At 43.3% G+C, this 13,104-nt stretch overlaps 1 protein-coding gene and 4 non-coding genes across 5 annotated transcripts in view; 1 reads left to right on the top strand and 4 right to left on the bottom strand.

Annotated features, from left to right (window-relative positions):
- The window catches only part of LOC139288933 (PDZ domain-containing protein 4-like), a 41,311-nt gene extending 30,081 nt beyond the window's left edge, over positions 1–11,230 (top strand). Inside the window, exons 9-17 of the mRNA XM_070910399.1 lie at positions 2,786–3,264; positions 3,485–3,662; positions 4,494–4,938; positions 5,135–5,549; positions 5,660–5,730; positions 8,690–9,036; positions 9,482–9,622; positions 9,867–9,979; positions 10,987–11,230. Coding sequence (XP_070766500.1) covers positions 2,786–3,264; positions 3,485–3,662; positions 4,494–4,938; positions 5,135–5,549; positions 5,660–5,730; positions 8,690–9,036; positions 9,482–9,622; positions 9,867–9,979; positions 10,987–11,230 — 2,433 coding nt within the window. The remainder of the gene's footprint in view (positions 1–2,785; positions 3,265–3,484; positions 3,663–4,493; positions 4,939–5,134; positions 5,550–5,659; positions 5,731–8,689; positions 9,037–9,481; positions 9,623–9,866; positions 9,980–10,986) is intronic.
- Positions 6,391–6,463, bottom strand: trnak-uuu (transfer RNA lysine (anticodon UUU)). The gene has a single exon. It is a non-coding gene; the product is annotated as a tRNA-Lys (tRNA).
- On the bottom strand, positions 6,808–6,880 carry trnak-uuu (transfer RNA lysine (anticodon UUU)). Its single transcript has one exon. It is a non-coding gene; the product is annotated as a tRNA-Lys (tRNA).
- Positions 7,345–7,417, bottom strand: trnak-uuu (transfer RNA lysine (anticodon UUU)). Its single transcript has one exon. It is a non-coding gene; the product is annotated as a tRNA-Lys (tRNA).
- trnak-uuu (transfer RNA lysine (anticodon UUU)) lies at positions 7,709–7,781 on the bottom strand. Its single transcript has one exon. It is a non-coding gene; the product is annotated as a tRNA-Lys (tRNA).
- Positions 11,231–13,104: the final 1,874 nt, after the last annotated feature.

Genomic DNA, 13,104 nt, shown 5'->3' with positions numbered 1-13,104 from the left:
TCTAGCACTGCCAGTATCCCAAACTTTTCTCCACATTGACCCCAGCAGCTGTAAACACCAAACATTCGCTGAACACATTCATGATGTAATGCGTATAGTTTTACATGCCAAGCATCAACCTCTGCAAACATGAATTTCCAACCTGCACAGCAGCAGCCTCCCATCCCCCCAAAACATGGCTGCCTGGCTAACATCTATCAAGGGAACTAAACCATCATAACTGAAATAATGACACTTATCTCGTTAGAAATTCACAGTTTCTTAATCAAATGCAAATCACTGCTCTGTACCTTTAACAGTCTGCAACACACACACACACAGCTACAAACAGTCATATACATAACATTCATGTGTGTGTTATTATATATACACACACACACACACACACACACACAGCCATGATAAATGTCTCTAGTATGACAGCAGGTCCCAGAGTGTGTGTCCACATCTGCTGACAGAGGACGAACTGCAAGACGCCATATTCATACACGTCAGTTAAAAACACACACGCATACATATTCACTAATGAATGTGCACAGCGTGTGTGCACACGTCAACCAAATAAATGAGCCGTCACTCAGTCAGTCAGCCAGTCAGTCAGTATTTAGTCAGATCTCCTGGTAACGAGAGAACGGGAGATGATGGATGTTTTATCGACAAAGCAGATAACAAATTAGGAAGTGACGGCAGAGTGTCCCACATTCATGTACTGCGTGTCCTTTCAGTGATGGGGCCTACGCCGTCCCCTCTTGCACGACCCTCAGGACAGACTTTGTATTGTGAGCCTCTCTGTACATGTAAGTGTTTGGAGTGTGATAAACGCTGCAGCCTCTGGGGGACAGTAGCAGGACTTAAAAACATCTTGAGACTTAACGTTCATTTTAGACCTTGGAAATAGTAGTTTCATTTACTGACGAGACAAACTTAACAAGAGTAGTGTGCTGTGTATATTATATTTTTGTTAGTTGATTTCTCAGTGAAAATAGATACCTGATAAAATCAAAGTGCATCCAGGCTGTAGAATGCAAAAAGTCCACAATGTTGACTGATGGTGTGATATTTTTAATTATTTTGTGATTTTGAGTAGACGGCTAAATATTTATCGTGGCAGAGAAACAGAATGTACTTTATAAGAACCTGCTGTGAAAGACGACAGGGCGAGGTGAAGGCATGAGAGACGGATGAAATGATGAGGGGATGAAGGGCTGATGGATGATAGAAATGTATCCCATGTGACCTAGTTTCTTCCATCAAGGTCACACACACACACAAACACACACACATAGATACACACACACACACACACACACACACACACACTCTAAGGGATATTTTTCTTATTGTCAATAAGAAAATAGAGAAAGACCTATACCAACAATGTGTTAGTCCATCTATTGAAATACTTCCTGACTTCCTGTCTGTGGCTCTCAGCTCACAGCCCATTGGTTCCTACTGAAGACGTGAATCTTTAAACTCTTTCATGTTTTAAAAGGCTCAGTCACGTCCTCAAACAGCTGCTCGCTGTAGTTTTTATCAAACCGACAGGAGGAAATAGTGCATCTGTTGGGGACTATTTTCAGCGGCGGATGAATCCACATGTGGAGCTCTAGTGAGTGTTTGGGGCAGCAGGACGGTGTGTGTGGGACTGAGTCAAGATAAACTGCAGTGTGTGTGTTCGTGGTGATGAAGGAAGATGTCACCCAGTGACACAGTGAGGCTCACTGATGAGTTTTTAGTTTTTTATGGCTCAGAGGAAGAAGATACATCAGGCTGTGATACACACATTCAGTGCTGGTTTGGGTCTGCACATGGGATTTACTGACAATAAGAAAAGCATAGAATATCACCACCAAGTATTAACCTGGTTAATAAAGCCCTTTGAAGACATGAGGACAACAACAAAAAATGTCTAATAGAACCCAAATCTCCTGTATTGTACGCAGATATTACAGAAAGCAATATAATGTTTATAATAGGCAGTAAAGAAGAATCCGCTCTGTAGTGTCAATAAATCTTTTTCAAATGAACTGAAGTCAACATGGGAGATGTTCTTTTTGTCAACAACAACAAACTGGAATATATCTCAGTAGCTCATATTTAACAATCCTGTTAAACAGAACAGAACCCAGAAGAGGACTGGAATACTACAGTTATACATTACTGTACTGGCAGCAATGGAGAAATTGAACTTTTAAATCTTTGCACTCAGTGATGTGTGACAGCATGAGGCTCCTGTTGGGCTTGTGCCTCCCCTCCTGTATCTGTGCGATAAATAATCAGTGAGCTCAGACAAAAACACGAGGTTCTTCAGTGTCGTTATAAAACAAACAAAATGTCTTTCTATCAAATGCGGCTCACATCGCACCAATCTGATTTTGATATAATATAAAGGGATGATACGTCTTGGCGGTGTCTTTCAGTTTTGGCCATGCTGCTGCTGTTGAACAGAGCCAGGCTGTGCAGCATTTTCAAAGGATTTTCCCCACATACAACCACTGCTGTGTAAAAATGAACAAACTTGTATTAAGTATATAAAGTACCAGTGCCCTTCCAGACAAGGTACTAATGAATTCATTCTCATTCGCGTCAGCTGTATTTTGAAGATGATTAAAAAGAACAGAAATGCCATGCTCACTATAATTCAGATTTACACCAATTTGTGACTTTTTGAGGTCACCATAGTTTTTGATAGTTAGGTGTCATTAACACGATTTCAGCCATTTACAAATCGAATAATTTGAAAAGGAGCAATATTTTCACATTCGTTTTCTCTGCATCCTTCCAGAATGACAACTCTGTAGATCCAGAGGAGGACATGGAGCTGACTCTGGAAGGAGGAGGCTTCCACCCAAACCCTCGAGCCTCCTCCTGCTCGCTCGCTTCCTCTCACCTGTCTGGCTATTATCGCCTCTGCCGGGGGGGAGGAGGAGGAGCTCTGGCCTGCCCGGGGGGAGGAGGAGGTAGAGAAGGTGCGGGGGGTGATGTGGACGTGGAGGAGGAAGAGGATGAGGACGGGGAGGAAGGAGAGAGAGGAGATAAGGAGGACAGAGACCCGCCTGTACCCCTCCCTCCTCTGCTGAGCCTGGCTCCTCTGCTGTCCAACAGTCAGGAGCTGGACAGCGGAGTGGGCCGCACCGACGACAGCACCCGCTACGAAGAGTCGTCCGAACACGACTTGCTGGGTGATCAGACCAGTGCCTGTAACACCAACACCACCAATACACCAGGCAGCACCAGGAAGTTCAGACCGGGACCCAGCCCCAGGTAGGACACAGGATTTAGTGTTGGTACTAATGGAATAAATCCAAGAGTTCTTGAGTATTTGTTTCATTATGAAAGCAGCAAAGTGTTCTTACATTTTTAAATGAACTTCAGCCATGAGGACAGTAACATGTACAAATACGGGGAAGAACGATCAGATTAATATTTAATAGTACTAATTTAATAGTTTATCACTGCAAACCCCCCTGTCTCCTGCACCTAGGCCCAGTCCTAGACCCAGCCCCGGCCTTGGCCCTAGCCCCGGACACGGCCGAGGAGACACCACCCCTCCTTTCCTCCATCTGCGAGACCTCCAGCTCAGCTCCGACTCCCTCCCCGGCCTGGACTGGGCAGCTGGAGGAGGAGCAGCGTACAGCCCCCACCATCACCACCACCACAAGGTATATTAAAATGAGGTCTTGTTAAAGGATAAGTCTGGTGATATTCTATATTTTATTTATTGTCATCAAATCCCATAAAAAGCCAAACCAACAATACACAGATCCTACGAACAAGTGTTGAGTGTGTATCACAGCCTGATTTTTAAAAACATGAAACTATAAATCTGTGAGGAGTTTTTAAAGATTTACGTCTTCAGCAGGAACCAATGAGCTGAGAGCTGAGAGCCACAGACAGGAAGTCAGGAAGTATTAAGAGACGCACGAGGAACGCGTTGCTGGTTTTGGGCTTTTCGTGGGATTTGTTGACAAGAACCAAAGATATTGCTCGACTTATTCTTTTAACAACTGATATGACCCTAATGGCTCAGATGGACTTCTAGGGGGATAAACTGTATGTGCTCCTTCAAACCTTCAAGCTATTATCTAGAGTGGTGCACTTCAGTCGGGCTGTCAGTCGTCTCATAGCAACAAGAGCTGTGACCAGTGCTTCCACTGTGTTTAGCTCTGCTTGATAAAAAAGAAATAAAACATTACACCTGCTGTCATGCTAGCCACTCTGTGAGGCTAAAAACAGCTTACCTACTCAACTAATTGCTGAGATCTGTAACTGTAATTTGACAATTTTTGGCTCTGGTAACTTGTATTTAGCATTTAATACACCAAAAATATTAGCAGTAAATTAATCAGTAATGAAAACAATTAAGTTTAAGTATTAAGTATTATTAAGTATTTTCAGCTCAGAGGCAAATAGGAAGATTACTGGAAGCTGTGAAAGACTTCCATGGCCTGATGTTGATTTCTGGCTGCTAATGCCTGACCTCTGACCTGTAGCACTACCACCACCACCACCATCAGCCCCCTCTGATGATGATGATGCCAGGCCTGACGGAAGAAGAGTGCCAGCGGTACCAGGAGCTGCTGCAGATCAAGTGCCAGTACGAGAGACATAATGAAAAACAGCAAAGAGAAGCAGTGAAAAATGAACGTCAAGACATCAAAGCAGATGTAAAAGACCAGGAAGAGATAACAGAGGCAGAGAGGGAAGGAGAGGAGGAAGCTTCTTCTTCTTTGGTGGTGGACGTGAACTGCAACGCGACTTTAAGCGAGCACGAGATGGCGCTGATCGAGGAGGAGTTACGCCACCTGGAGTTCAAGTGCCGCAACATTCTCCGAGCACAAAAGATGCAGCAGCTCAGGGAGAGATGTCTCAAAGCCTGGATGATGGAGGAGGAGACAGTGGCGGCCGGAGCGGGGCGTCCAGGCCCTCCAGAAGCAGGTAACCATGACGACAACTGACTCAAACTCAAAAAGTTCTTTGACAGGATAAAGATGAAGTTGGGACTGACTTGTCTCCAAATGCAAATAAAATGTGTGGATTGTAGTTACTTTGCAGGTGTTAATCTTTTTAATCTCAGAAATTAAAAATATAATTAAATGATTATAAACCAAAAAGTCTTTATTTGTAGGTTCAGATAACGATAATGACGACATCGACGATAACGACCCTCATCATCACGAGCTGTCAGCCATCAATGAGCTCCCAGAAAGATCAGACGACAAAGACAGCACCAGCGCCTACAACACTGGGGGGGAGAGCTGCCGCAGCACGCCGTTGGTCAGCACCGAGCAGATTCCGCCTCTCCAGGAAAAGGAAGATGAGGGAGGGAGAGGACTGATGTCTCCGCCTCCTCTTCTCCCCGTCGGTCGCCTCCCCCCTCTGAACTCCCCCCTCACCCCACGGCGTCACGGTCGGGACCGAGACAGAGAGAGACGGCACTCGAACCTCAGCTGCTCTTTCTCCCCCAGCACTTACAGGAAATACGAAACAGCCAATGGCAATGTGGCTCACGGCTCAAGCTCCACCCCCTCTACACCCTCCAAGTTCAGGTCTCCTTCATGGTTTTGCTTTTTACTGCTATTAACACATCTTGTTAATTTAAACTTTGTAAAACTACATGTATGTATTATTATTATGATGGGTTTGTTTGCATCATCAGGTCTCTGACCAGAGACGCGGGATCATCTTCAAGAAGGGGTGTAGCTGATGGAGGGCGGGGCTCCAGAGCAGGTACACAATACATGTACTTCAAACGCTTACAGTTACTACTGTGTTTTAATTAACTCACGCAAAACCAGTCTATGGCTGTTGAATCATTGTCAAGGACTAGGAACAATTCTGCTAAAGTCTTGGTTGCTTGTAAGTAGCCAGTTATAGGGTTAAGGTTAGGGTCTCTGTTGCCGCACTTAGTGCCAGGAAGTCTGCAAGTGCTGTCCAAATCCACCACTCTTCCTGGAGACCTACATAAACAATGAAAGCGAGCACTAGAGACACATTAAACCATACGCCTGAACCCTGGACCCTCAGATTAAAAGTCTGATGCTCTACCGACTGAGCTACCCAGGCTTCACGAAGACTGCCATTGACTGAATCTTGGTAGGGGGCTGTCCATTTACACAAGTCATCAAGTGTGCATGGGCCCTTCAGAAGACCTTCTGCAAAATTCCTGGAAGTCCATTTTTGTGGTGCAGCTAAACTGTTAGGGTTAAAACAAAACTGCTAACATGCATAAGTTATTCTTCTTGTGGCAATTAACAAACAGCTTCAGGTCCATTAAAACCTTCTTCTGGAACAGAGGAGGGTCAATCTTGATTTGCATCTAAATCCACCATTCATCCTGAAGACCTCCATGAACAATGATGATAGTGAGCACTACTTACACAATAAATACGCCTGAACAGGGACTTGAACCCTGGACCCTCAGATTAAAAGTCTGATGCTCTACCGACTGAGCTATCCAGGCTTCAGGAAGTCTATCATTGTGACTGCACTAAGTCCAAATCCCAATTAATATAGTAATACACCATGAATTAGAAGTGTACAATCTTGGCAGTTGGTATAAAGAAATGCATAATCTTTACTGCACCAGGCAGTCATTGCATAATCTGACACAATCTTGGTAGGGGGCTGTCCATTTACACAAGTCATCAAGTGTGCATGGGCCCTTCAGAAGACCTTCTGCAAAATTCCTGCATGTTAACCAGCATGTTGACAGGAAGTCTGCAAGTGCTGTCCAAACCCACCACTCATCCTGGAGACCTCCATGAAGGATGATGATAGATAGCACTACAGACACAATAAACCATACGCCTGAACAGGGACTTGAACCCTGGACCCTCAGATTAAAAGTCTGATGCTCTACCGACTGAGCTACCCAGGCTTCATGAAGACAATCATTGTGACTGCGCTAAGTCCGAATCCCAATTTATATACTAATACGCCATGAACTAGGAGGATACAATCTTGGCAGTTGGTGTACAAGAAATGCATAATCTTTACTGCACCAGGCAGTCATTGCACAATCTGACAATCAAGACACAATCTTGGTAGGGGGCTGTCCATTTACACAAGTCATCAAGTGTGCATAGGCCCTTCAGAAGACCTTCTGCAAAATTCCTGGGAGTCCCTTTTTTGTGGTGCAGCTAAACTGTTAGGGTTAAAACAAAACTGCTAACGTGCATAAGTTATTCTTCTTGTGGCAATTAACAAACAGCTTCAGGTCCATTAAAACCTTCTTCTGGAAGAGAGGAGGGTCAACCTTGATTTGCATCTAAATCCACCATTCATCCTGGAGACCTCCATGAACAATGATGATACTGAGCACTACTTAAACAATAAACCATACGCCTGAACAGGGACTTGAACCCTGGACCCTCAGATTAAAAGTCTGATGCTCTACCGACTGAGCTATCCAGGCTTCATGAAGACAGTCATTGTGACTGAACTAAGTCCAAATCCCAATTAATATAGTAATACACCATGAATTAGAAGGATACAATCTTGGCAGTTGGTATAAAGAAATGCATAATCTGTCCATTTACACAAGTCATCAAGTGTGCATAGGCCCTTCAGAAGACCTTCTGCAAAATTCCTGCATGTTAACCAGCATATTGACAGGAAGTCTGCAAGTGCTGACCAAACACACCATTCATCCTGAGACCTCCATGAAGGATGATGATAGGGAGCACTACAGACACAATAAAGCATTCGCCTGAACAGGGACTTGAACCCTGGACCCTCAGATTAAAAGTCTGATGCTCTACCGACTGAGCTACCCAGGCTTCATGAAGACAGACATTGTGACTGCGCTAAGTCCAAATCCCAATTTATATACTAATACGCCATGAACTAGGAGGATACAATCTTGGCAGTTGGTGTACAAGAAATGCATAATCTTTACTGCACCAGGCAGTCATTGCACAATCTGACAATCAAGACACAATCTTGGTAGGGGGCTGTCCATTTACACAAGTCATCAAGTGTGCATAGGCCCTTCAGAAGACCTTCTGCAAAATTCCTGGGAGTCCCTTTTTTGTGGTGCAGCTAAACTGTTAGGGTTAAAACAAAACTGCTAAAAGTCTGATGCTCTACCGACTGAGCTACCCAGGCTTCACGAAATCAGTCGTTGTGACTGAGCTAATTCGAAATCCCAAATTATATATTAATACACAATGAACTAGGTGGAGAGTTCATGATTACACTGTATAATTAGGACAACACACTATGAATTTTCAGTCAGGTTACCTAAATAACACATCCCTTCATGTCAAATGACACAGAAGTATCAGATACAGAACTCCAGGTCATCAAGCTTTTCAAATATACTTCCTCTGGGTCTCGACTGTCAGTATAGCACCAGAGACAGGGTTGCCTTGGTGGCTTCTATATGTCCTGCCAACAGTGCTTGCACTACATCAAGCAGTCTGCTAGCTGGAATCAGTCATCAGACATTAGCCCATTGATAGAGTTGCTATCAGTCAAAGAGCTAAATTGTAGCTAGACTGCTAGCTGATGGAAACATGGATGTAAACAGTGTTGGTTTCAAAATCGGCTTTTCGAATGTTTATGAGGAAGGAAATGCAATAAGATTTGTTAGACCTCAAGGATATACACAACGTTTGTTGGTTACAAACAGTGACTATAAAGATAGCTGTGTTTGTTAACAAGAAAATGGCTATTATGGCTGCAGGTAGAGCCACCGACAGGCCCGGAGGTGGAAGCGCAGAGTCCAGTCCCTATTTCACCAGAAGACACCACAGCCACAACAAACCATTGGAGCGCTACCAGAGCTGCATGACCCTGCCCTCTGAGGGCCTGGTGGACCCGCTGGACCGAGTGAGAGACAAAGTGAGGGCCGAGGGCAAGGAGAGAGGGATGGGCACAGGCAGCAGCAGCCCAGCCAGCCCCAGGAGTGTGAACAGCGCCCCCTGTGGTCTGGAGGACCACCATACAGGCGCCTCGCGATTAGGACTGGCCTTACCGCTTGGGCTGACACACTCATCACCAACTGCTTCACCACAACGCATGGAGTGGAAGGTAAATGGTATGATGATAAAGAAAGTCAAGTTAGCCAGGCGCTTCATCCCAAGTTCAAGGACAAGCTTTGATAGTCATCTTCTTCCTTTTAGTGATATTAACCACAGCGATGAATAAAATTGGCTTCTGCAAAAATCAGACCCCCAAATCAGGTGGACAAAGACTTTGTGGAATTGGTTCAGCCACTGGTTTCTGCTCATTTCAGTGAACTGGAAGAATCCTCATATCCAGAAAAAAAATATTATTACCCATATCAACCAGCCCTCATGTATAATATACATCATTTTGTTGTTAATGGGCTCGAACGTGTATAACCCACAGTACAGTCTTTTAAAGGACCCCCTCCAACTGAGCCCAAGGAACCCTAAATCTAGCTAGAAATTCAAGGGTAAGAAGCAGCTCAAGACTTCATAAAGCCAAACTGATTTGTCCTGTTTGTGTCCAGGTAAAGATCCGGAGCGATGGCACTCGCTACGTGGCCAAGCGGCCAGTCAGGGATCGTCTCCTGAAGGCCAGAGCCATGAAGATCAGAGAGGAACGCAGTGGTATGACGACCGACGACGATGCTGCCAGTGAGATGAAACAGGTAGAGGCTGCACAATAATCACAGTACACACAGTCAACCTGAAATATTCATATCGTATCATGTTATAGTAACTGAATTACTCACTGTTTGAGTTCCTCGTGTAACTGCTACTACTTACATGTCATGTTAAACATATTTGGAACTAAATAAGTTTAATCCCTTATTTCTTCACCAGGGCTACATACAGTGTGACAAACTGATCATTAAACCAGTGATAAAAGTCTTCCAAACTGTGCTCCAACAGGGCCGATACTGGAGCAAAGAGGAGAGGAAGCAGCAGCTGCTGAGAGCCAGAGAATACCGACGAAGACGAGAGTTTATGATGCAGAGCCGCCTGGACTACCTCAGGGGAGACAGGTAGATTACCAGAAGGCCAGCTTTATCCAAAGTTTTAAAAGGATAACTGAAGGGAACACCTAAACAATATCTTATATAATCAAGCACTGTGAGACTTTATATATTCGCAGAAGATTTTATTTGGGGATTTGGTGAGAGCCACGAGACTCAACCGTGCAGTTTTTTTCATCTGGAAAACCAAAACAACAAACTGCTGCATCGAGCTGTAGAGTTGGTTAAGCAGTTCATTATCATTTATTTTCTTAAAGTGCAAAACTCTGCAAATGTAGCACAAATACTTCAACCTGATTCCAACAGCAATCAATTTGAATAGTTTGTAAGAAATGAGTTGCAGTTGCAGCACAAGAAGGAAAAAAAACACTAATTATATATTTACTTAAAACTAATTCATTTGCATTGAAAACATGTTGGATTACTCTTATTGTACTGGTATTGCATATTTTCACTAGGTTTGGAAAAAAAACAAGACTTGGAGTCCTGGAAGAATATATTTTTTTATTTTGTGGGTAGAAGATATTAACTTTAAGATCATAACGTGATATATCTTTCAGTTCTCTGTAGGCATAAAAAAAACTTGACAACGAGCAGGTTTTTGCAGTTTATCACATCACAGGAAGTAATTTGAGTCAATGTCAAAAACATAGCTTAATGCGGGTTTAAGGTGTGCTTTGGAATACGTTTGTAGTTACTGGGATAAAAAAAAAAAACGGAGCCCTTGAAGTCCCAAAAGATAATATTTTTATCTTGGCTTATTATTAAGATACGTTTTTATCTTGTTTGCCCAACATATTAGATCCATCTTGTGCCCACAACATATAACCTCGTTTGCTCAAGGTAATAACTTGCGCAAACAAGATATGAACGTTTGCGCACAACATATTATGTTGTGCGAACATGATCCAAAATAAAGAAATATAATCTTTCAGGAGTTTGGGGGCTACGTATCAAATGTTTAAAACCCCTATACGGTTGTCTAAATCAGTATTACTCTTTGGTTTTATGTCCAGGGACTCTTCACCATCAACAGGGGCCACTGAAGACCCCCGTTCATCCCAGACTGCCCAGCTTCACCCCCGACAGGACTCCCCAAGCAACAACATCCTGTTACTGAGCCAGAAGAAGATCATGAAGAAGAGGAATCGTCGCATCCTCGACAACTGGATCACTATCCAGGAGCTGCTGGCTCACGGATCGAGGTCGCCGGACGGAAAGAAAATATACAACCCTCTGCTTTCTGTGACCACGGTGTGATCTGAGGACAGAGAGGAGGAAGAGGAGGAGAAAAGAGGGAAGAAACTGGCAATACAAACTTGGAAAGATCAGCTTCAGATTTCTTGGAGCTGGAAGGAAGATAGAAACCTGTTGAAAGGAGGGAAGACTTCAGAAAGGGTGAGGAAAAGAGGAGTGATTCAAAACATAAAACACTCGTATGGAAAAGAGCTGCTTAAAACTGTCCCCTGAACTGTCTTTGATGGAGAGTACATGTGGAATAACATGAAGGCTCAATCTGGGAACAAATTACTTTTCAGGGATTGGATGTTGGATGTCCTTTTTTGCAGCCAAATAAGTGCCATTGCCTAACTCTTCTGCTGGTACTGGACTGGATCCTGATCAAGACAGGGGTCTCTTGGTATAAAGAAAACACTTGATAGGAACCAGGTTTTTCAACCCCTCTCCTGTATGATGTCCCTTCCAACTTAGTGAAGATACATTTATACATTTAAGTCGAGAGACTGCTCTCTCCACCTGAAGGACATGGCTTCCATCTCCTCGTCTCTCCTAGTATATTCAGACAAAACAGACACACAGCATATAAAGTCAAAGGAGAGACACGAGGGGTGGCGCAAACTGAAGCAAAGACACATCTGTATGAGTTAAAATGTTTAAACTTGAGCAAAAAATGTGCGACTTCATGAATCTTGTTCGTAAATGTACAGATACTGGAGGGAAACGGAGTTCCTGCTGGCTTCTGAGATCAGCTACAGTTGGTGCATTGATTAAACACAGAGCGCTGACAGTCCAGTGGTCCAGTTGGTGCAAAAACAATGAGAGGAAAAATAGAGTCGACTTACTGCCTCAACACTTCAGCCTAAGTGTCCAATCACTGGTGAAGAAACTGAGCAAAGCCATGAATGTCAACCTGCTCGTTGATTCCACATTAACTGCAGTGTGATATGTGATAATGCAGTTTCGCTGCTCAGAATATGTATATAGGATGACAACCTGTGAGAGAAGAACCTTTGAACTTAACACACTTTGTTTTCATATATAAAGAAACGTCTCAGTCGATTCAGACAAAAAGCCGAGTGATTTTTTCTTTGCAGATTTTTGCTTCACGTCTCAGAATCTAAGCCACTTTATTCTCTGAGGACAATGAATGTCCAGAATTGTATGGTGGTGATTCACACAGTGGAAGAATGCACTGTTGATCAACATCCAGTATTCAACCGGTATGTGCATTAAAGGCAAAAAAAACCCCCCACTTTTATATCTGACTGTCAGATCTCATTGATCTGTGACGTTCAGTGTTTTCCAGGACAAAGAGTTGTTTTACTGCTCACTTGCCTTTTCATTTACAGGTGCATCATTTGTAAATCACTTTCCCAGAATGCTTTCAGAGACTCCTGCATTACATTTTGGGCTATTTTCAGCTCCAGTGAGAGTAGAAATAAGCCTCTCTGTCTCTTCTCGGAATGACCACAATTTCTTAAAAACACACTTTTTTTACCTTATTATATGTTAAACTGTTAATATTAAGTCTACATTTTTTTGCTTGTCTTTCCTTGGCAGCAGGATGGTTCACATTGTGGTTGGGGCTTCAGAGAAGGCTGGTTGTGGCCATCATTGTGTTGGATCCGTGTAAAATGACTTATTAATACTGAGAAATGAAATGCATGAATTAAGTATTGGACGTTGTGGATTATTGGACATAATTCTTGAATCTAAAGTGGTGTAGTGTACAACGCCTTGTGCAGACATTTTAGTAGTGAAAGATGTGAAAAATGCTGAGTAAATTAAATTAAAATGAAGTGAAATGAGATGTGTGAAGTGTTCCCTTGGTCTTTCTTTGAGTCAAGTGTGAGAGGAGTAAAAAATAAAACAGCAGCCGTCAAGAGGCAAAAATA

This window comes from Enoplosus armatus, chromosome 8 (genome assembly GCF_043641665.1).
Source record: "Enoplosus armatus isolate fEnoArm2 chromosome 8, fEnoArm2.hap1, whole genome shotgun sequence".
In the NCBI taxonomy this organism is placed as follows: domain Eukaryota; kingdom Metazoa; phylum Chordata; class Actinopteri; order Centrarchiformes; family Enoplosidae; genus Enoplosus; species Enoplosus armatus.
Note: the sequence above shows the minus strand (reverse complement) of the source record. Positions and strands in the feature narration are given on the sequence as shown.